We start from the raw sequence: 21226 nt of genomic DNA on the forward strand, positions 1-21226 counted from the left end.
TCAAGTTTCTTATATTCTATCTTGACATGCTTTAGCATGATAGAGTGCAACCTTATTTTGTGTATTGTATATGGAGGGAGCTCCTCCTGGTATGCACCTATTCACACTAGTCTGGATGTGCCAGCCAGTTTTTTGTCTTTTATACTGTACAATTATGGCACATCCTGTGGATATGCTGTAAATGTAGATGGGAATACTTCTTTATCCCCTTTTACGCATATTGCCATATATGTATATCACAGTCTGGGTGCCTGTGTGTGAAGCGGGCTCAGGATTTGAGCCTGCTGCATAAAAGGGAGATACGTTGCAGTTCTCAAAAAATCAAAACACCAGGTTTGTCATTTTTCCGTTACCCCATTTCTAAAAAAAAAAAAAAAAAAGTGATCAACTTGTTGTATGCACCCCAAAATGGTATCCATGAAAAATAGTCCTTGCACAGCTCCATCGACAGAAGCACGAAAATACATGGGTCTCGCAAAATGGTGACACAATCCAATTTTTTTTTTTCTTTTACAAATATCTGAATATTTTTCACTAATAATAGTAATAATCTTTATTCATATAGTGTCAACATATTCCGCAGCACTTTACAGTTTTTAACAGTTTCAAAACACAAGTCATAAGTAACAAGGTTAACAATACAATAATTAAAGCAAAATAAGATGACCCTGCTCGTGAGAGCTTACAACCTACAATGAGGTGGGGAAGATACAAGGTACAGGTGTGTATTTACAATGATGTATTTACATTGATGGTCCAGCCATCTTGAGGGAGTGAGGGATAGATTGAGATAGTGAATGGGCTACACACGCACACTTAACATAAAATGACTGATTAGAGAACGTGATAGGCCGCCCTGAACAAATGCGTTTTGAGGGAGCGCCTAAAGCTGTGTAAATTGTGGATGGTCCTAATTTCTTGAGGTAGAGCATTCCAGAGGATTTGTGCAGCACGGGAGAAACCTTGGAGTCGGGAGTGGGAGGTGCGGATTAGTGCAGAGGTTAGTCAAAAGTCGTTTGCAGAGCGCAGTGGTCGGTTAGGCTGATGGACAAATGAGGGAGGAGATGTAGGGGGGTGCCGCACTGTGGAGAGCTTTGTGGGTGAGAACAAGTACTTTGAATTGGATCCTATAATGAATGGGCAGCCAGTGGCGACGAGCGGACGCGTCTGAGTACCGATTAGCCAGATGGATGACCCTGGCTGCTGCATTAAGTATGGACTGGAGAGGGCAAAGTCAAGTAACGGGGAGGCTAATTAATAGAGCATTGCTGTAGTCCAGGCGGGAGTGGATCAATGCGACAGTAAGGGTTTTTGTTGTATATGGGAGGTGAAGGAGAGATTGGTGTCAAACATAACATCCAGACAGAGCGCCTGTTGCTGCCGGGGTGGTGTTATGGTGCCACACACGGAGAGGGAAATGTCAGATTTAGGGAGGTTAGTAGACGGCAGAAGCAGAAGTAGTTCAGTTTTTGAGAGGTTAAGTTTCAGATAACGAGCAGACATGATGTTGGAGACTGCGGACAGACAGTCAGTGGCATTATGAAGTACCACAGGGGTAAGGTCGGGGGATGACGTGTATGGTTGTGTGTCATCAGCATAAAGATGGTACTGAAAGCCAAATCTGCTGATGGTCTGTCCAATTGGGGCCGTGTAGAGAAAGAAGAGAAGGGGGCCAAGGATTGAGCCCTGAGGTACCCTGACAGTGAGAGGAAGAGGAGATGACATAGAGCCAGAGAACAAAACACTGAAGGAGCGGTCAGAAAGGTAGGAAGAGAATCAGGAGAGAGCAGTGTCTTTAATGCCTCGTGACTGGAGCCTAGAGAGGAGGAGACAGTGGTCAACAGTGTCGAAAGCTGCAGAAAGGTCGAGAAGAATGAGCAGAGAGTGGTCACCATTACGTTTTGCTGTCAGAAGGTCGTTGGTCACTTTGAGTGCGGTATCTGTCGAATGTAGTGGGCGGAAACCGGACTGTGAAGGGTTTCACAACTAAAATAAATATAAAGACAGACAAACTATACATAGATTTGGCATTGTCATAGTTGTGTTGACCTGAAGAATCATTCCAGGCCATCTTTACTGCACAATGAAGACCGTTAAAGCAAAACCTGAAAAACCATAGCGGAATTAGCGGAATTGGTGTCCTTCCAAGCTCCAAATGGACTTGGAATAAGAGAGCCCTCATATGACTGTATCAGTGGACAAATAATAAAAGTTTATGTCTCTTTGTAGAAGGTGGGGGGGACACTACAGCTTCAAAATCTAGAAATCTGCTGGTCACAGTGGGGTTAAGTTGCAAATGGGCCTGTTCCTCCAAAGGGTTAAATTGGTAAGGGAGGAAATGGCCCATAATCTGCATAAACCTAATAGGAATGCATTGGGTACAGTTGTGTGCGCTTGATAACCGTATCATTGTATCATGCGGACTGCCCTTGGTCAGTGTTGATTCCTTGTAAATGGATATCATGTGGATCACATACTGATTTACAGGAATAACTTTGTCTTCCTTGAATACTCTGTAGTATGAAGGTACAGGAGTTTCCGTATTTTGAGTTGTGTATTACACCGTAATTTAGGTCCATTCTTTCATTTAATGTGCAGTATACATTCTGCATGACAGGGTCAAATAATTTCTTCATTCTATTTTCCCTTAAAGGGGTTGTCCGCTACTTTTTTATATTGATGAACTTTACAAAGGGTAGTTCATGTATATAATGTAGGTTGGGGACACATGTCACCTGCACCAATCAGTTGTCACCAGATGTAAAAACGTATATAGAGAAAAGAACACCACTGTTCAGTACACTGTTTAATGGCTCCTGCCGGGTACCATACCTTGTTTCCTATTCTTTCCAATAGTAGCTGATCTGCAGAACCAGCACTGACCACTAGGTAGCAGTGGTGTTCCTCTTATACATTTTTTGCATCTCATTGCGGCAGTCCAGCTTTCACATTCAATAGGTGGCATATCCCAGAAATGTGCTCACTTGCCAGTATGAGAATAGTATTGTATGTCTGGAAAAAAATGTTGCCGTCCTAGCGTTAGAGCTGTAAAAAAGTAACTCGCCAATGTTTGAGTGCATCCTTAACATTGCACATTTGTTTTTGTTTTTTTTTGTTCTTTTTAAGATCTGCTTATCTTTTCTTCCACCAGTGCTTTAACACCCATACCCCGTCTTCTGGCAGGATCTCTCGCTGGTACAACAGCAACGATGTTAACCTATCCACTGGACCTTGTTCGTGCACGTATGGCTGTCACACCAAAGGAGATGTAAGTTCACGACTGTCTAGCAGCAGTATGTGTATATCTTATAATATATAACGCTGGATGTGTCCTTCAGTCCAAAGCCAGAGTCACTGTGGTGTAAAGACCACTGTGTCCGCTAGGGGGCGCTGTGTGGGTGTCCCAGGACGAACGGATAGCCTTGTCCAGAGTAGTAACAGGAGCAGGGTGCTAAAGGATCGTTATGTATCTCAAGGTTGGTGGCCTTGGGATGGAGGCTTGCTTATGTGCTGATCAGCAGAGCTGATCTTTCCAATGTGTCAGGGAGAAGTCTCCAGGTAGCTGGTGAGACGGGTGACCAGGTACCTACAAACCCACCCAGGGGGTGTGTTTAAGAACGCTATTGTAAAGTGTGTATAAGTGGTTGAAGGACCTCTGATGAGGTCATAGCCATGTGACCCGGTGGGCGTGGCTACGGACCATATAAGGTGGCCAGGGTAGGGCACATGGAGTGAATGCAGGGACCCGGTTGGTCCGTTTTGGACGGTCCCGTCTGAGAAAGATGGGGCTGTCTTCCTGACAGCAAGTGAACGCTGTGTTTAATGGCTGCACGTGCCTGATATTTCCCTGGAGGGAATGGACGTCTGCAGCGTGGTGAAGCAGCCATGAGGTAAACCCAGAGAGGGGATATAACTGAGGCTAAGAGAGCCTGTGTGCTGGACATGGCATAACCTGTGTGACCACAGGGATAACAGTGTTAAGCTCTGTCATGGACGCTATGCTGTTGATATGAACTTTATGTTGCTGGTCATGGTTTGTGATGCCTAAATAAACCGCATGGACTGTGATTGTTTTATGGAAAACCCGTGCCGAATGTGATTATTTGGCTGCCAAGCAAGTATCCCCTACCCGAATGACAGCGCTACCTTACAGCACACACTGACACCACCGTCATTTTTCTGAAGTAATGTATTACAACGTCAATATAGCAGTGGGCACGTGCTGGCCATTGCCATTATCCCTAAGGCTGGCGTGTACACACTATGTTGACGTTTGTGTACATTCGTTCAATAAAGTGGCGCTTGAGTCAGCGCGTGCGTGTACAGTGATCTCTGGTGCCATTTTATTGAACGCTGTGTATATGTGAATTCACAGACCGTGTCTTAAGAACACTGCGCGCACTGACTCCGGTTTCATTTTAATGAATTATTGTACTACAAAATTAAAAATACCAATAATAATGTTCACACCACCCAGGCGTAGAATAGGTTCAATAGCTAGTACAGTATATACTTATTTGATACCCACAATTTTTACCTCTACCAGCATTTTGCCCTTCTGTTAGTTAGAGGTTTATCACGACTTTAAGGTGTATTCCTGTCTACTTACATTGTCACCTATACATTAGAAAGGTGTAGTGATTGTTGAATTATTGTATTGTAGGTCCCTCCCCTAGTCCTCAAACTGAATGTGGACCCCTTGCTCTCCCCTGGATGCCAGATGGTGGCTAGGAGGAGTGGCGTGCATGTGCCCTAGCGCTTCATTGCAGCAGAGCACATTGATGAGAGCGCTTTGCACATTCACTCTGCTGCTCTATTCATCCATCAGCTCCATGCAAGTTCTTACAACTTTTGGTGTTACAACTGCTGTCTTCAGACAGTGTTCAGTGTGGATAGTTAGAAGAAAAATCCTCCGAGTACTTCTTGATATTTGAATCTGCATGCGCCTTTACATGCACATTGTTCTTGGCCAGATATACTGCTCTCAGACTGTAGATTCAGGAGCTATAGACACAAAATGCTAATGGTGAGAAGTAATTACAAAGTTGCTTTTTTATTTATTTTTCAATGTATTGACATGTCCTGTCTCTGTTTTTAATTGGTATGTCTGCTGAACCCTCTTCTTAACCCAGAATACTCACTGAACCCCTGAACCCTCATGCATTGTTCACCCTCTGTTTTTTAATTGGTACGTCTGTACTCTGTTTTTTCCCCTGACTTTAACTCCATGTAGCATACTTCAAATTGACTGTATGCATATTGATATACCCATACTCACACCTTCTATCCTTCCATCTTATCCCACCTCTTTCTTCAACTTTGATGCTAGTCAAATGTCCCATTAACTGCAATCTGTTAATTGGCCCCTGCTGTGAACCGTCCTCCAACCTCCTCCCTCACTCACTCCCTCCCTCCCTCACTCACCTGGCTTCATTTCATTGACATTTGAATGGTATAAGTTGAACAGAGCAGGTCAGATATGACATCATTTGAAGTGACATATTTAAAGTGATACATGAGAAATTTACCAGAAATAGTCAAGACTAACCACTGCTTTCTTACTTTACTTGTGTGGGTCTTTTTTTTTTTTTTTTTACCCTGCTCTTTAACCATGCTCACATTTTCCATCACCGTTTTTGCTCCACTAGTCTTCACTCTCATTCGCTATCCCCAAACCCATGCACCCTCGAACCAAATAGCTATCTCCCCCTCTCTTACCCCCCCACCTTGCTTTATCTGCAGACATACTGCTTAACATCAGACCTCTCCTACTAAAATACAATACAAGACGATCACTCTCCTTCACCCACCTGCTTTCCCTTTCTCCGCTTCTTCTCACTGCTGGTGACATATCCCCCAATCCTGGCCCCCCCTGCCTCATACATCCCACTAATCCTCACCCCTATCTTTCTCACATTAAGACAAACTACCGCAATCCCTCACGCTTAAAACCAGTGCCACTGACCTCCCTCCCGCACCCTCTTTCTGGAGCACTTTGGAATGCTCCTCCTGCAACAAGCTCCACATGATCCACGACCTCTTTACCTCCCGCAACCTTTCCTTCCTGGCCCTTACTGTGACCTGGCTGACACCCCCTGACACAGCCTCCCCGGCCACACTGAGTTATGGCGGCCTCCACTGTACCCACACTCCTCGCCCTGGCAACAGACAAGGTGGAGGAGTGGGTTTCCTCCTTTCTAAAAACTGCTCCTTCAACCCTATCCAACCTCCACCCTCCCTTATCCTCCCTTCTTTCGAGGTTCACTCTGTCCGTATTTACTCTCCCTCTAATCTCCAAATGACTGTCATATACCGACCACCAGGCTCAGCCACTGCCTTCATCGACCAATTCTCCACCTGGCTCTTCCACTTTCTTCTGACATCCCCACCATCATCATGGGGGACTTCAACATCCCCATTGACACCCACCAGCCAGCAGCCTCCAAACTCCAGTCACTTACCTCATCGTTTTGACTTACTCAGTGGTCCTCCACAGCCACCCACACAGATGGACATACACTAGACCTCATCTTCACCCGCCTCTGTTCCCTATCTAATCTCACAACCTCTCCCTTCCCCCTATCTGACCACCATCTACTCACCTTATTATCCTTGTCCTTCTCACCTGCCCTCCATGTCTCGCACTAGCACATCCCCGCAGAAACCTCGCACACCTAGACATCCACAGACTCTCAGACTCTCTTCTACCTCTATCCTCCATATCTTCACTCCACAACACGGACAGTGCCACCGCTTTCTATAACGCCACCCTCACATCAGCCATAGACTCAGTCACTCCTCTCATGCATGGCAAAGTGCGACAAACCAATAGTCAACCCTAGCACAACAACCTCACCAAAAAACTTCGACAAGCATCCAGGGTCCCTGAGCAGCATTGGAAGAAAACACGCCTGCCAGACGACTTCACTGCTTTCAAACAAGCTACACTTGCCTTTAAATCAGCCCTCACCTCTGCTAAACAGACCTATGTCACAAACCTTGTATCTTCATTATCCCACAATCCAAAACAACTGTTCAGCACATTCAACTCTCTCCTTCATCCACCACTGCCACCTCCAACTCCCCTCATCTCTGCTGAGGACTTTGCCACCTACTTCAAAAACAAGATTGACAAAACAAGGCAAACCTTTACAGTTCCACCACCCCAACCACTCCACATACTAGACCTCTGCCCTTCCCTAATAACCTCCCTCTCCAACATCACTGAAGGAGAGCTTACTAATCTCCTTTCCAAATCACGCCTCACCACCTGTGCACTTGACCCCATCCCTTCTCACCTGCTCCCCAACCTCACTAACATGATCATTCCAGCCCTAACCCATCTCTTCAACCTATCCCTAACTTCTTGTACCTTCCCTTCTGCCTTCAAGCATGCCACCATAACACCCATCCTCAAAAAAATCAAACCTTGACCCAACTGCTATGCCCAGCTATCGCCCCATATCACGGCTCCCGTTTGCTTCAAACTCCTTGAACAGCATGCCCATGCTCAACTTTCCTCCCACCTCTCATCTAACTCCCTCCTTGACATCCTGCAATCTGGCTTCCGCCCCCACCACTCCACTGAAACTGCCCTGACCAAAATTACTAATGACTTACTCACAGCCAAAGCTAACAGACAGTTCTCCATCCTCCTCCTTCTTGACCTGTCCTCTGCCTTTGACACAGTTGACCACTGCCTACTGCTACAGATTCTTTCTTCCCTTGGCATCAAAGACCTTTCCCTGTCCTGGATTTCCTCATACTTTTCATACCGCACATTCAGCGTTTCCCACTCCCACACTACCTCCTCATCCTGCCCCCTCTCTGTCGGAGTCCCCCAAGGCTCTGTCCTGGGGCCCCTACTTTTTTCCATCTATACTCTTGGCCTAGGACAACTCATAAAGTCCCATGACTTCCAGTACCACCTGTATGCAGATGACACTCAGATCAACCTCTCTGGCCCAGATGTCACCTCTCTGCTGTCCAGAATCCCGGAGTGTCTATCAGCCATATCCTCCTTTTTCACCTCTCGCTTCCTAAAACTCAATGTAGACAAAACTGAACTCATTATCTTTCCTCCATCTCGCGTATCTTCCCTACCCAATCTATCTATTATGGTAAACGGCATCACGTTCTCTCCAGCACATGAAATCCGCTGCCTCGGAGTAACTCTCGACTCTGCCCTGTCCTTCAAACTGCATGTCCAATCTCTTGCCACCTCCTGTCACCTCCAACTCAAAAATATTTCCAGAATCCATCCCTTCCTCAGTCCTCAATCTACTAAAACCTTTGTACATGCCCTCATCATCTCCTGCCTTGACTACTGCAACACTCTCCTCTGAGGCCTCCCTGCTAACTCTCTATACCACTCCAGTCTGTCCTCAATTCCGCTGCCCGACTAATCCACCTCTCTCCTCGTTACTCCCCTGTCTCCCCCCTCTGCAAATGCCTCCATTGGCTCCCAATTCCCCAATGAATCCAGTTCAAACTACTAACACTGACCTACAAAGCTATCCACAACCTTTCCCCTCCCTATATCTCTGAACTAATCTCCCAATATCTTCCCTCACGTAATCTTCGATCCTCCCAAGACCTCCTATTGTCCTCCACACTTATTCGTTCCTCACACAACCGCCTCCAAGATTTCTCCCAAATATCCTCTGGACTGCCATGCCTCAACACGTCCGATTATCCACCACCCTCGGATCCTTCAAACGGAACCTGAAAACCCATCTTTTCAGGAAAGCTTACAGCCTGCAATAACCATTCTGCCGCCTCACCACCACCAGAGCTGCTGCACTAGGGTGACCGCAAAAAATCGATGTCGGAATTTTGTCCGTCTGGACCCCACAAAACGATTCCCCTTTCCAGATATTGAGATAGCCAAAATTTGTGACAACAACATTGCAGAAATAGAAGTTGTTAATGGCTAATAAATTGCTCAGCAGCACAGATGAACCATCAGAGCACGCTAGGGTTGTAAATCCAAAAGTTAGGAAAGAAAAATTAAAAGAGGTAGGAAGTATCCGACTTTAACGACCTTCTGACAAAAGATGAAGAACAAAAGCAATATGTCCTGCAAGTTGTAAGCAAATGCCGAGCATTATATTCTGACGTTTCAAAAACTACTTTAACAAAAGCTCTAGAATAGATTAGATAACTATGTAAAATTATCAACTCATGTAGGTTAGCGTGCTCTGATGGTTCATCTGTGCTACTGAGCAATTTATTAGCCATTAACAACTTTTCATTGTCTGTAATGGTGGGATCAAAAAACGATAATCCCACCAACTCTGCATTCAAATACCACAAATGGTTCGAAAATTTGGTCAGGGCTATTTCTGCAATGTTGTTGTCACATTCTTTATAGTCTAACAGACTATGCAAAATACCTAAATCTTAAAATACCTCAATTTGGATTTTTTCAAACTTTGAGCGACGAGCGGCACGGGTTAACGTCGTTTGATCGAGCTCAAATTTTGGCTCTCTCAATATCTGGAAAGGGGAATCGTTTTGTGGGGTCCAGACGAACAAGATTCTGACATTTTTTTCCCCCCCATATGAGATCCGGTCACCCTACTGCTGCACCCCCGACCTTCTGTCTCTTCCCCACTATCCCGTAGAATGTAAGTCCGCAAGGACAGGGTCCCCTCCCCTCTGTACCAGTCTGTCATTGTAAATTTGTTTACTGTTAAGGATAGCTATAACTATGTATGTAACCCCTTCTCATGTACAGCACCATGGAATTAATGGCGCTATATAAATAAATTAATAGTAATAAGGTCCTGCAATGGTGTGCAAGGCCTTTATCGTAAGGAATTTGCTGAAATAATGTGCCTCTTGTACTTGGTGGCATGATTTTGCTCCTCACAGTGTGATCTTTTGTTGAAATGATTTTGGAAGCTTGAGATCATTGACAGTCCAGTGTTGTAATTCAGAAGCTACGGTAGAAGCGTTGTCTGTGTAGAAGACGTGCAGAAGCCCTGAATAAAGCTCTGTAGTAAAGACCTTTAATTGCTCATGTGACTATTCGCCCATGCGCTGGGAATTTCATAATGTGTTGTGAATGCTATGTGTGCACTTCAGAGTCCACATCTACCTTGCACATAATCTACATATTAAGCTGTTGCCACAGAAGATGGAGTTCATCTATAATAAAAAATAGCTGAAAGTTGATTATTTCCCATGCAATAAATAAGTACAGCAGGTTTTATTTCTAAAAATGGGGATGCTTCAAAATGAGCAATCCATTTTTTCCTGCTATATTGAGGAGTTTTGAAGGTCGTGTAAAGCGTTTTTATCCCACCTCCAAGAGAATATTTCTTAGTAAAATAGATGCCATAAGCTTTGATTCTGTAAAACACTTGTACACAGCTTTCATGTTTCAAGTATCATTTTTGGTAGCATTTTTTCCAGACCGTGCTGTGTTTTGACAATCCCCCATAAAAAAACATATGTAGTGCATTCTATAGTTCATGTGCGTTTTTTCATTCAAATTAATGGGAAGCTTGATGATACAGGTTTGAAGCATTTTTTGTTGTTGATTTTGGTGCAAAATGGGCACCGAAAAGTGTAGAGGGGGGAAAAAAGTGTGAACATATCTATAGGGGTTGTCTGAGCTGAAAGTCTGCAGTCACTCTGTGATTGCAGACTTCTGAATACTGACTACATACAGGCAGGATTCTCCAGTATTACAGGCCCGAGCAGGTTCACATGTATATGATTTGTATACTTCTGCTCACATGCCGGACATCCTCGTCCTTGCTCATTGCCCTTCCATTGACGGCAGACAAGCCCGTCTAGTGGTCACGTGACTGCCTGCTCTCACTGGCAATATAGGAGAATCCTGACAGCAAGCACTCTGCACGCAGTCAAGAGTGACGGCAGACTTTCATTCCGATCCTGGACAACCCCTTTATGGTTTTTATTCATAGCAACTACTATTATAAACTTTTTATTCTTGTTGGAAAGACTTTGTTATTGTTAAGTAATGGTTCAGTGCTTTGTATATTATAGGTACAGTAACATCTTTCAGGTATTCATACGCATGTCCAGAGAAGAAGGCTTGAAATCTCTGTACCGTGGATTCAATCCTACTATTCTGGGGGTTATACCATATGCTGGCATCAGCTTCTTCACTTATGAGACATTAAAGAAGATACATGCAGGTGAGCAGACTTGTAGCCCACCCATTACATCACCATAATTATTTTCTGCACCATAAGGCTATATGTTGCGATCTCTCCACACTTTCCTAATAATTGTACCTTTAAAAAAAAAAAAAAAAAAGTCCCATTTAGATGCCCCATGCGCATCATTTTAGTGGGACTGGCCCACTAGCATTTTGGGCATTGTGTACATTTATTCTTTGCGGAGTACCTTCTATATTACTTATTAGATAATGTGTTGTGCAGTGGTTTCTGATCGCTACCTGTTCCACTCAAGTTATAATCCCATCATGTCAAGTATATGCTGCTTTTACCATCTGCTTTATACCATGCTTTTTTTTTTCCTTTGGACATTCCAGTTATCAGTTAGAACTATATTCAAATGCTGTCATTTGTGAAACTGGGGTTTAAAAGTTTCCATTTTAAGCCCTTTTAAGTGTTTGGCATTTAGGACCTTCAGTGATCGTTATGCAGTGACTATCGTGCAGATAATTCTAGCTTTGATTGTGTTGCAGTGGAATAAATGTCATTGTGTGATATGAGCAATTTGATTTGTGCTCCCCTGGTCTGGCATCCAGTCTGGTTTTCATTGGCTACTGGTCTTTACTCGTATGCCCTTCTTTTGTGCCCTGCATCCTGGACTCCTATGGTGCTTACTAGGCCTCGTATGTGCCACGCGTGCCCAGGTGGCATGCTGAAGAGGCTGGCCACAGAATTGAACACCAGCTGCTTACAGCTCCTTATTATGAGGGCATCTAATGGATATCCTTACAAGTCAGATCCTTGGATCTGTTTGAATTAACACATGGCAAACACAATGTTTTTTATTTTTGTGCTACATATAACAAATATGGCTAAAACAATGTTATTTTTCTGTATTTGTCATTTTAGAGCAGAGTGGCCGGGCACAACCATACCCTTTTGAACGGCTGTTATTCGGTGCCTGCGCTGGACTCCTTGGTCAGTCTGCCTCTTACCCCCTGGATGTGGTGCGGAGACGCATGCAGACTGCTGGAGTAACTGGACATACATACAGCTCAATACTTGGAACCATGCAGGAGGTGGTGGCAGAAGAGGGTTTGATCCGTGGCTTGTATAAAGGCCTCAGTATGAACTGGGTAAAGGGCCCAGTGGCAGTCGGTATAAGCTTTACTACCTTTGACCTAACGCAGATCCTTCTGAAGAAGCTCCAGCGAGTGTCTGATGTTCAGCGATAAAGTGGATTGTCATTTCATGGTACTTTTAACCTGTTTGCTGTTTGAGGAGGCTCCTTTTGACAGTGAAGATGTTAGAACAACAGATCTTTCCTTCCAAGTATGAAGGAGAAGGTTTGCTTAGTATTTTTTAAGAAACAGATTGGTGCTAGTTTAGTTGGCCAAAACAGTATGGCTGCGAGTGAAAAATGCTGTTGCCAAAAAGAGGCATTAACTCTGCCATTGTTAGGAGCTTGGGTTATAGTTCAGGTCTGGGGATATAAGGGGTGTTGGGAATTATTAGCCGAGCACAACCTTTCTGTGTCACTATTCATACAGCGCTGTTATCATCATCCAGTGTCGCCTCCTAACAGGCTGCTGGCTTTTCCATCTCAAGTTGTATGCTAGTGATGCAGGGGATATCAAAGCTCAAAACTTATATTCAGGGTCACAAGGGCTTTCGTGCCCATTTCATGTACTATGGTTTGTCCGTTTTACTTTCTCCCACTGAGTGAATGTTGTGCAGGTTTGTTTGTTTCTTTATGCTTAGAATTTTGTGGAATAAGATTGCCGCATTGCCTTTTAAAATACCAATGTGTATCCTCCTTTAAAGCATCACGATGATGCAAAGTGCCATTGCTTGGTGAAGAGAAAACGTATATAGTTGCACACGGTTGTGCACTTTGTTTCTACTTTCCTATAAATGCTGCTTTTATGCTGTGTGTTTGTGTCCAGGTTGATACTTCGTACACGTGGACATTTCATATAGACCTACATTGCAATGTGAATAACAATTCCTGTGTTGGCAGCCTGGATTATTAATCTGTACCAAAATAATGCTGGATGGTTTAGGTGACTAGTGTCTAAGGAGAGAAGTCAGTGGTTATAGATGGCACCAGTATGATTTTGTTGGCACAGGGCAGAGCAGCATTTTGAAACTTGTTTTTTTTTATGCTACTCCGCTGGATCCCACTCATGTTTCAGCAAACTCATCTTATCGTGAACCTGGCAGCTGATCCATACTGCTGGAGCCCAGGGCTGTCATTTTGGTCAGGTATGTTTTACTCTGAAAAGCAGTGATCTCTTGCTATGTTTGTATGGGGCGAGAACTGTGAGACGCTGCCAGGGACTGTACTCCTGTACTAGTCATCCTAAGCTGAATGATAAATGTATGTGTTCTGTGAAATGCGCTTGAGTGAAACATACCTGATTGAAATGACAGAGCAAGTGTTGATTCAGCTTTCCGTAGTTTGGGCAAGATGATTAGTCCATCAGGTTCCCTGTAACCAAGGTCCAAGACTTGAATTTAAGAAGGTTTTTAAAGGGTTTTTCCCCACAATTCAGATTAGGTGAAGAATAACTTACTGATCGGTGGGACCCTCACCGATAAGAAGAACTGGCTCTGTAGAGCGCCATCTGAATGAAGTGGTGAGCATGCTTATCCTCCACTCCATTCATTGTGTATGGGACTGCTGTGACTGGCTGAGCGCTGAACTCCACCGATGGTCCCATAGACAATGAATGGAGCTGAGGTCAATCAGGCACTACATTAGGACCCCTAGTGAAGCACTAAGTTACCCCTAACCTATAGATACAGGATACATTTTAGATGCTTTATTTCTAGATGACTTCTGACGTTATGTACAAAAGTAGAAGAGGAGAAAACATCCACTGTACAGTTCTTACTTTCCTTTGATGATACCGTACAGTAAAGTGCCACAGAAGTTGCAGGAAAAGCACAACTGTGGTCTGAGGAAATACACACAATGTACACAATGTTCCACTTGGTGCGAAAGGGATTTATTTCACCCTTAATCAGTACAACACATGAAAAGAAATCTGGACAGGCATTGCTTCCCTATTTCCTGAATATATAGTAAGGGTGACGTTTCACATTTATTTCATAGTTTAACAGGAGCTGCTGCTCATCATATCCGGGCTGATTGCTTTTGCGTTATTTTATTTAATAGGACCTCTGAAAAATAAGAGGTGGAATATGATTACTATGGGCAACCGCTCCTCTTTTCTTTGGCACCACTACTCACTCCTTTTCTAACAGATATAAACACATACACTCACACTCTATACTAAAAATGGAATCTGATCCATCATGGAGAAGCAGGAAAGGCATTCACTTCTGGAATGGATTCCCGTGTTTCGATGATTAGATTAAATATATTTTTCACTGTCTTAAAAAGCTTTTATGAAGGTGGGAATTGGCCTGCATTTTATTAAAGGGGTATTCCCATCTACAAGATCCTATTCCAGTATGTAGTAGGTGTAATATGGGCAAATGCTTCCAGTTGCAAACGTAGTATAGTTCTTCTGATTCGCTATGTCGCTTACCCCATGTGCAAGCGCATTGCAGTAGCTTATGTATCCATGGTTATGTTCAATCTATTTTATTGAGCATTTAACAAACAAAGAATATATTATATGCAAACAGATAATATATAGAATCATAGAAAATATCTAGTATTCAAAAATGAGAATACAACCATCTCAGTAAATCAAACATACCATGGTAGACAATAACCGTAGCCATATGGCGCACGCCAACAAGGTATTCAAGAGAGGAAGTATCCTCTGTATTATGCAGAGGACAGACACAGGGTAAAAAAAGCGATGTATCCATGGTTATAACCACTAATATAGTAACAGTTAGATGTTAGTGGTCGTAACCATGCATATAAAAGCTACTGCAATGCACATGGGGTAAGCGACATAGTGAATCAGAAAACTATACTACATTTCCAATTGGAGGCATTTGCTCATATTATTATCACACACACTACATATTGGAATAGGATCTTCGAGATAGGACTACCCCTTTAATATCTTACAAAAGTGAAGCTTCGTTCAGAGAAGTCGGGCCATTTACAGTATTGTCTGTTTTGTGATACAAAGTGCACATTGATGACTCTTGCGTAGCTGCAGAATGCATTTCTGTGTCTATAATGAAATGTCTGCCCTAGTGTGTGTTCTTTGAATATGTGGTAGAGGCTAGCTATGTAAAAAGAGCTCATCTATTGGAACTCCCTATGAGAAGCACATTGCACAATGACGCACAACTACAGTGTTGCACAATGCTAAACGGCAACCTTGCTGCTGAAAGTGTTTATCTCTTCTAATAACTAACAAGTTAGAAAGGTTGATGCTTTTTACCCTTCTGTTCTGCTGTGCCAGCACTTTTGGAAAAAAGGTTTATATATGAATATAACTCTATTTTAAACAATTGTTGCAAGAGATTGTATATTTAATAAAACATAATATAATATGTCAGTGTGTCATTTCATTATGTTAATCTTGGGATTGTCCAATCTGCAGAACAGTTTTTCAAAAGTCTGCATGGTAAACCAATTTCTGGTTTTGTCTGCACGCCATTTCTGCTATGAATTACAACTTTTTTTTTTGTCCCAAACCACCTCACATCCCTTTCTTTTTTAGAGGTCATGTTTTATGTTAAACACATTATTTTGGGTTGGTGTTGAAATGAATAATTTACATGACCTAGGTGCTAATACTTACCAACACATAGAACTTTGCTGTTGGGAAAACCCTTTTTAAAAAGGTGTCTAGCTGTCCAAAGTACATTTTATTCAATAGGTCTTTGAATAAAATTTCCAAAAAAACTTACATATGAAAGGTAGACTCACCAACCCTGACTGATGCACTAGCAGGCCTCCATTGTTAAAGGCTTAGGGCAGCACAGATGCAACCCACTGATGAAAACAGCCAGTATCCAAAGAAAAAAGAGGAGCTTGCTGCCTAGTGGGAAAAATGCATATAAAGTCCATGGAGCCAGAAGCCTACTCCACACTGATGAGGGGCTACACCCCGAAACAGCTGTCTGTGGATGGATACCTGGCCTTGGTATTTCCCTTGTCATATCTGTAAACTTGTTAAGAGCTGGATATTGACTTAAAGGACCACTTAATATGGTGGTAATGGTGGTTTCCGAAAGGAGCCACCCCTTGGTGCAAAAAGATAAAAATACATGGGGTATCTTTTTGCACTTCTTTTCATTGTTTTTGCAGGATGCGGCTAGGCCTCTTTATGTTGGCTTGGTTTTTTTGTGTGTGATGCATGTATATAGTACAGAACAGCCCGCCTGCTAATACAAGGGGCGATATCAATAGGCTGTTCAGACACTTTGCACCGCACTGTGTGACTGAGGTCCTATGCAAGCCTTATCTGTGTGCATTTTTCCCACTTGGCAGCCAGATCCTCTTTTTTTCTTTAGGTACTGGTTGTCTTCATCAGTGGGTTGCACCTGTGCTGCCCTAAGCCTTTATCAATGGAGGCCTGCTGCATCCTGCTAGTGCATCAGTCAGGGTTTGGTGAGTCTACCTTTCATATCTTTGAATAAAATTTCCACAATTGGGCATTTAAAAAAAAAAAAAAAAGTTCTTGTCCTGAGATATTATAAATGTGCCCCTGCTATGTACTGTGTAATGCAGGGGTCTTCAACCTGGAGCTCAGGAGCCACATGTGGCTCTTGGTCTCATGAATTGTGGCTTGTGGTTGTCTTCTAGAGCTGGTGCGAATGCACCAAGCTGGCAAACTAGGTATGAAGCGCACATCTTAAAATGGTGAATTTTGTGAGTACCCCTGCACAGAAGAGCAGATCTGGATGCACATATACTGGTCTTAGGGGTTTAGAGATAACTTAAAGGGATATCCAGGACTTAACAGAGGCAACTAGCTGATGCTGTACCTGACACTGATCATTGACCGCTCCTGCCACAGATTCGGCTGCAGTTTCTCTTCCTGGTGACAGGACCAGACTATTGGTGTCATGCTGATTGACAGCCGGCTTCCCCCAATTAGGCAGCGACAATGACACCAGTAGTCCCGCCTTGCCAACCGGAAAACAAACTGTCGCTCTGACATAACGTCAGCAGAAGTATGTGCTGGCAGACCACGACGCCGGGCACAACAGGCAGGTAGGTAACCAGTACCTACCTGTTGGTGATTATGCTTAAAATATATCCGGGACTTAAAAAAAAAAATGAAAGTGTGGTACGCTGGAGACAAGATGATACTATCTGTCATAGGAGGTGAAGCTGGATGTAACAGTGTGGTGGGAGCGCTTGATGGGAAAATACAGAATGGAGGTATTGTGGAAACCCTTGATCTTGGTATAGCTCCTCAGTGTGATTTCTGTGGAAAAACTTTGGTTTCATTATACCCATAATCGGGGCTACCACCAGGAATTTCGAGCCCCATGCTACAATACTGATCATTAATAAACAAAAGTACTAATTTTACCATAAGTGCCATTATACACAGGAGCTTTGTATATAGTACAAAGTATATAGTGTACATGTAATACAGTGATCACTGGTGACATTATACACAGGAGCTCTGTATATAGTGTCAGTGTACAGGTAATAGTGATCACCAGTGACGATATACAGTTGGTATGGAAAGTATTCAGACCCCTTTACATTTTTCACTTTGTTTCATTGCAGCCATTTGGTAAATTCAAAAATAGTTCATTTTTTCTCATTAATGTACACTCTGCACCCTATCTTAACTGAAAAAATAAATGTAGAAATGTTTGCAAATTTATTAAAGAAAATCTAAAATATCACATGAGCATAAGTATTCAAACCCTTTGCTCAGACACTCCTATTTAAGTCACATGCTGTCCATTTCCTTGTGATCCTCCTTTAGATGGTTCTACTCCTTCATTGGAGTCCAGCTGTGGTTAATTAAACTGATAGGACTTAATTTTTGCCAAAGCTGTATATAGACAGGTGTGTGCCTTTACAAATCAAGAGACAACTGCATAGTTTTATAAAAATCAGCTTCTCTACATTTCTGACAGCCATTCCAGTGTCAGTTGAATTCCAACCAGAGTACACCTCATTCTACTTAATGTGCTTCTGATTAGTTTATCACCTGTACCAAATCTTATTTAACGAAGGAAAGTATAAAAAAACAAAAACCCGGCTGTGGTGCTCACAATCCACAAGCTGGATGGCAAAACAAGTGCTAGTAATATTCCACAAGTATTAGGAATGAAAAAATAAATTTAACCATGCCAAAGGATTTGAAAAGAAAAGTCTTGAGTGAGGAAAAGAAGGGCTCAATTCTGGCTTTACTAGCAGAGGGATACCGTGAGCGTCATGTTGCCTCCATCCTTAACATTTCTAAGAGGGTAGTCCATAATAACAAGGTGAAGCAGCAGACATTGAGGACAACAAAGCTACAGAATGGCAGAGGGCGAAAACGACTCTCCACTGACTGGGATGACCGTCATCTTAGTCGAATGTCACTCAGCCACCGGAGGATGACATCAAGTGACCTACAAAAGGAATGGCAAAAAGCAGCTAGGGTGAATTGCACAGCAAGAACTGTTCGTAACAGGCTCCTAGAGGTGGGGCTCAAGTCATGTAAAGGAAAGCCTTTCATCAATAAGAAGCAAAGGAGAAGCCAGGCTGAAGTTTGCCAAAGACCATAAGGATTGGACCATAGAGGACTGGAGTAACGTAATTTCGGAGTCTAATTTTCAATTTTGCCCAACACCTGGTCATCTCATGGTTAGACGGCGACCTGGAGAGGCATTCAAGCCACAGTGTCTTGCACCCACTGTGAAATTTGGTGGAGGATCGGTGATGATCTGGGGATGCTTCAGCAAGGCTGCAATTGGGCAGGTTAATCTTTGCGAAGGATGTATGAGTCAAGCCGCATACAAGGTTATCCTGGAAAAACAGTTGATTCCTTCTGCTCAGGCAATGTTCCCCAACTCTGAGGACTGGATTTTCCAGCAGGACAATACACCATGCCACATAGCTTGGTCAATCAATGTGTGGATGAAGGACCACCACATCAAATCCCTGTCATGGCCAGCCCAATCTCCAGACCTGAACCACATTGAAAACGTCTGGAATGTAATCAAGAGGAAGGCTCATATTCAATAGCCATCAAACAAAGAAGACCTTAAATTGTTGTACCAGAAGTGGCATAAGGTCACCCAAAAGCAGTGTGAAAGACTGGTGGAAAGCATGCCAAGACGCATGAAAGCGATTTAAAAATCATGGTTATTCGACAAAATATTGATTTCTGGACTCTTCCTGAGTTAAAACATTAGTGTTGTTTCTAAATTATTATGAACTTGTTTTCTTAGCATTATTTGAGGTCTACAAGCACTGTATTTTTTTGTGATTTTCAGTTTCTCATTTTCTGAAAATACAAAATTTAGTGCTTGGAAATTCGAAGACATGTTGTGTCAGTGTATAGAATAAGAGCAATTTACATTTTACTCAAATATACCTATAAAGAGAAAAATCAGACAAACTGAAAATTTTGCAGTGGTCTCTTAATTTTTGCCAGAGCTGTAAGACCTCAAAGCTCAAATGCATGTTTGACCAAATGAGAATCATGAGGTCAAAGTAACTGGCCAAGGTCAGAGACAGAACTGTGGCAAGGCACAGGATCTGGCAAAGGTTACACAAGAATTTCTGCAGTACTCAAGGTTCCTAAGAGCACAGTCGCCTCCATAATCCTTAAATAGAATAAGTTTGGGACCACCAGAAGTCTACCTAGACCTAGCTGTCCTGCAAAACTGAGCAATCGTGGGAGAAGAGCCTTGGTGAGAGGTAAAGAAGAACCCAAAGATCACTGTGGCTGAGCTGCCCAGATGCAGTAGGGAGATGGGAGAAAGTTCCACAAAGTCAACTGCAGCCCTCCACCAGTTGGGCCTTTATGGCAGAGTGGTTTGATGGAAGCTTCTCCTCAGTGCCAGACAGCCCGCATAGAGTTTGCTAAAAAAAACACATTAAGAACTCCCAGACTATGAGAAATAGAATTATCACCAAAAAGTTCTAAGCAGTATGTGTGGAGAAAACCAGGCACTGCTCATCACCTGCCCAATACAATCCCAACAGTAAAATGTGGTGGCAGCATCATTCCATGGGGGTGTTTTTCAACTGCAGGGACAGGACGACTGGTTGCAATTGAAGGAAACATGAATGCGGCAAAGTACAGAGAGATCCTGGATGAAAACCTCTTCCAGAGTGCTCTGGACTTCAGACTTAACCGAAGGTTCACCTTCCAACAAGACAATGACCCTAAGCATGCAGCTAAAATAAAAAAGGAGTGGGTTCAGATCATTTCTGTGACCATTCTTGACTGGTTCTGCCAGAGCCCTGACCTAAACCCAATTGAGCATCTCTGGAAAGACCTGAAAATGGCTGTTCACCAACGTTCACCATCCAACCTGATGGAACTGGAGAGGATCTGCAAGTAAGAATGGCAGAGGATCTCCAAATCCAGGTGTGAAAAACTTGTTGCATTATTCCCAAGAAGACTCATGGCTGTACTAGCTCAAAAGGGTGCTTCTACTCAATACTGAGCAAAGGGTTTGAATATGTATGATCATGTGATATTTCAGATTTTTTTTAAAATACATTTGCAAAAATTTCTACATTTGTTTTTTTTCCGTCAAGATGGGTTGAAGAGTGTACATTAATGAGAGAAAAAAATGAACTTTTTTGAGTTTACCAAATGGCTGCATTGAAACAGAGTGAAAAAGTTAGAATACTTTCCATACCCACTGCACACAGGAGCGCTGTAAATAGTGTACAGGTAATGCAATAATCACCAGTGACATTATACACAGGCGCTGTGCTTATAGTGTCAGTGTACAGGTAACACACTGACTTATCGGTAACGTCTCTAGTTGAAGTCCTTCATATTCGCTTTACATCTTCATCCAGTGCAGACCGCCACCACTTCTTCCAGCCAGGCCTCATCAATGTCGTTATCTACAGTCATGGCCAAAAGTTTTGAGAATGACACAAATATTATATTTTCACATGATCTGCTGGCCTCTGGATTTTATGTGTTTGTCAG

At 43.0% G+C, this 21226-nt stretch overlaps 1 protein-coding gene across 4 annotated transcripts in view; it reads left to right on the forward strand.

Moving 5' to 3' along the window:
- The window catches only part of SLC25A42 (solute carrier family 25 member 42), a 65162-nt gene extending 49521 nt beyond the window's left edge, over positions 1–15641 (forward strand). For all 4 annotated transcript variants that reach the window (XM_073555114.1, XM_073555115.1, XM_073555116.1 and 1 more), the window contains 3 exons: positions 3152–3268; positions 11020–11171; positions 12063–15641. In XM_073555114.1, coding sequence (XP_073411215.1) covers positions 3152–3268; positions 11020–11171; positions 12063–12388 — 595 coding nt within the window. In that variant the 3' untranslated portion in view covers positions 12389–15641. The remainder of the gene's footprint in view (positions 1–3151; positions 3269–11019; positions 11172–12062) is intronic.
- Positions 15642–21226: the final 5585 nt, after the last annotated feature.

The sequence above is a fragment of the Dendrobates tinctorius genome, unplaced genomic scaffold, assembly GCF_039654945.1.
Source record: "Dendrobates tinctorius isolate UK_male_01 unplaced genomic scaffold, ASM3965494v1 ptg000219l, whole genome shotgun sequence".
Taxonomy (NCBI): domain Eukaryota; kingdom Metazoa; phylum Chordata; class Amphibia; order Anura; family Dendrobatidae; genus Dendrobates; species Dendrobates tinctorius.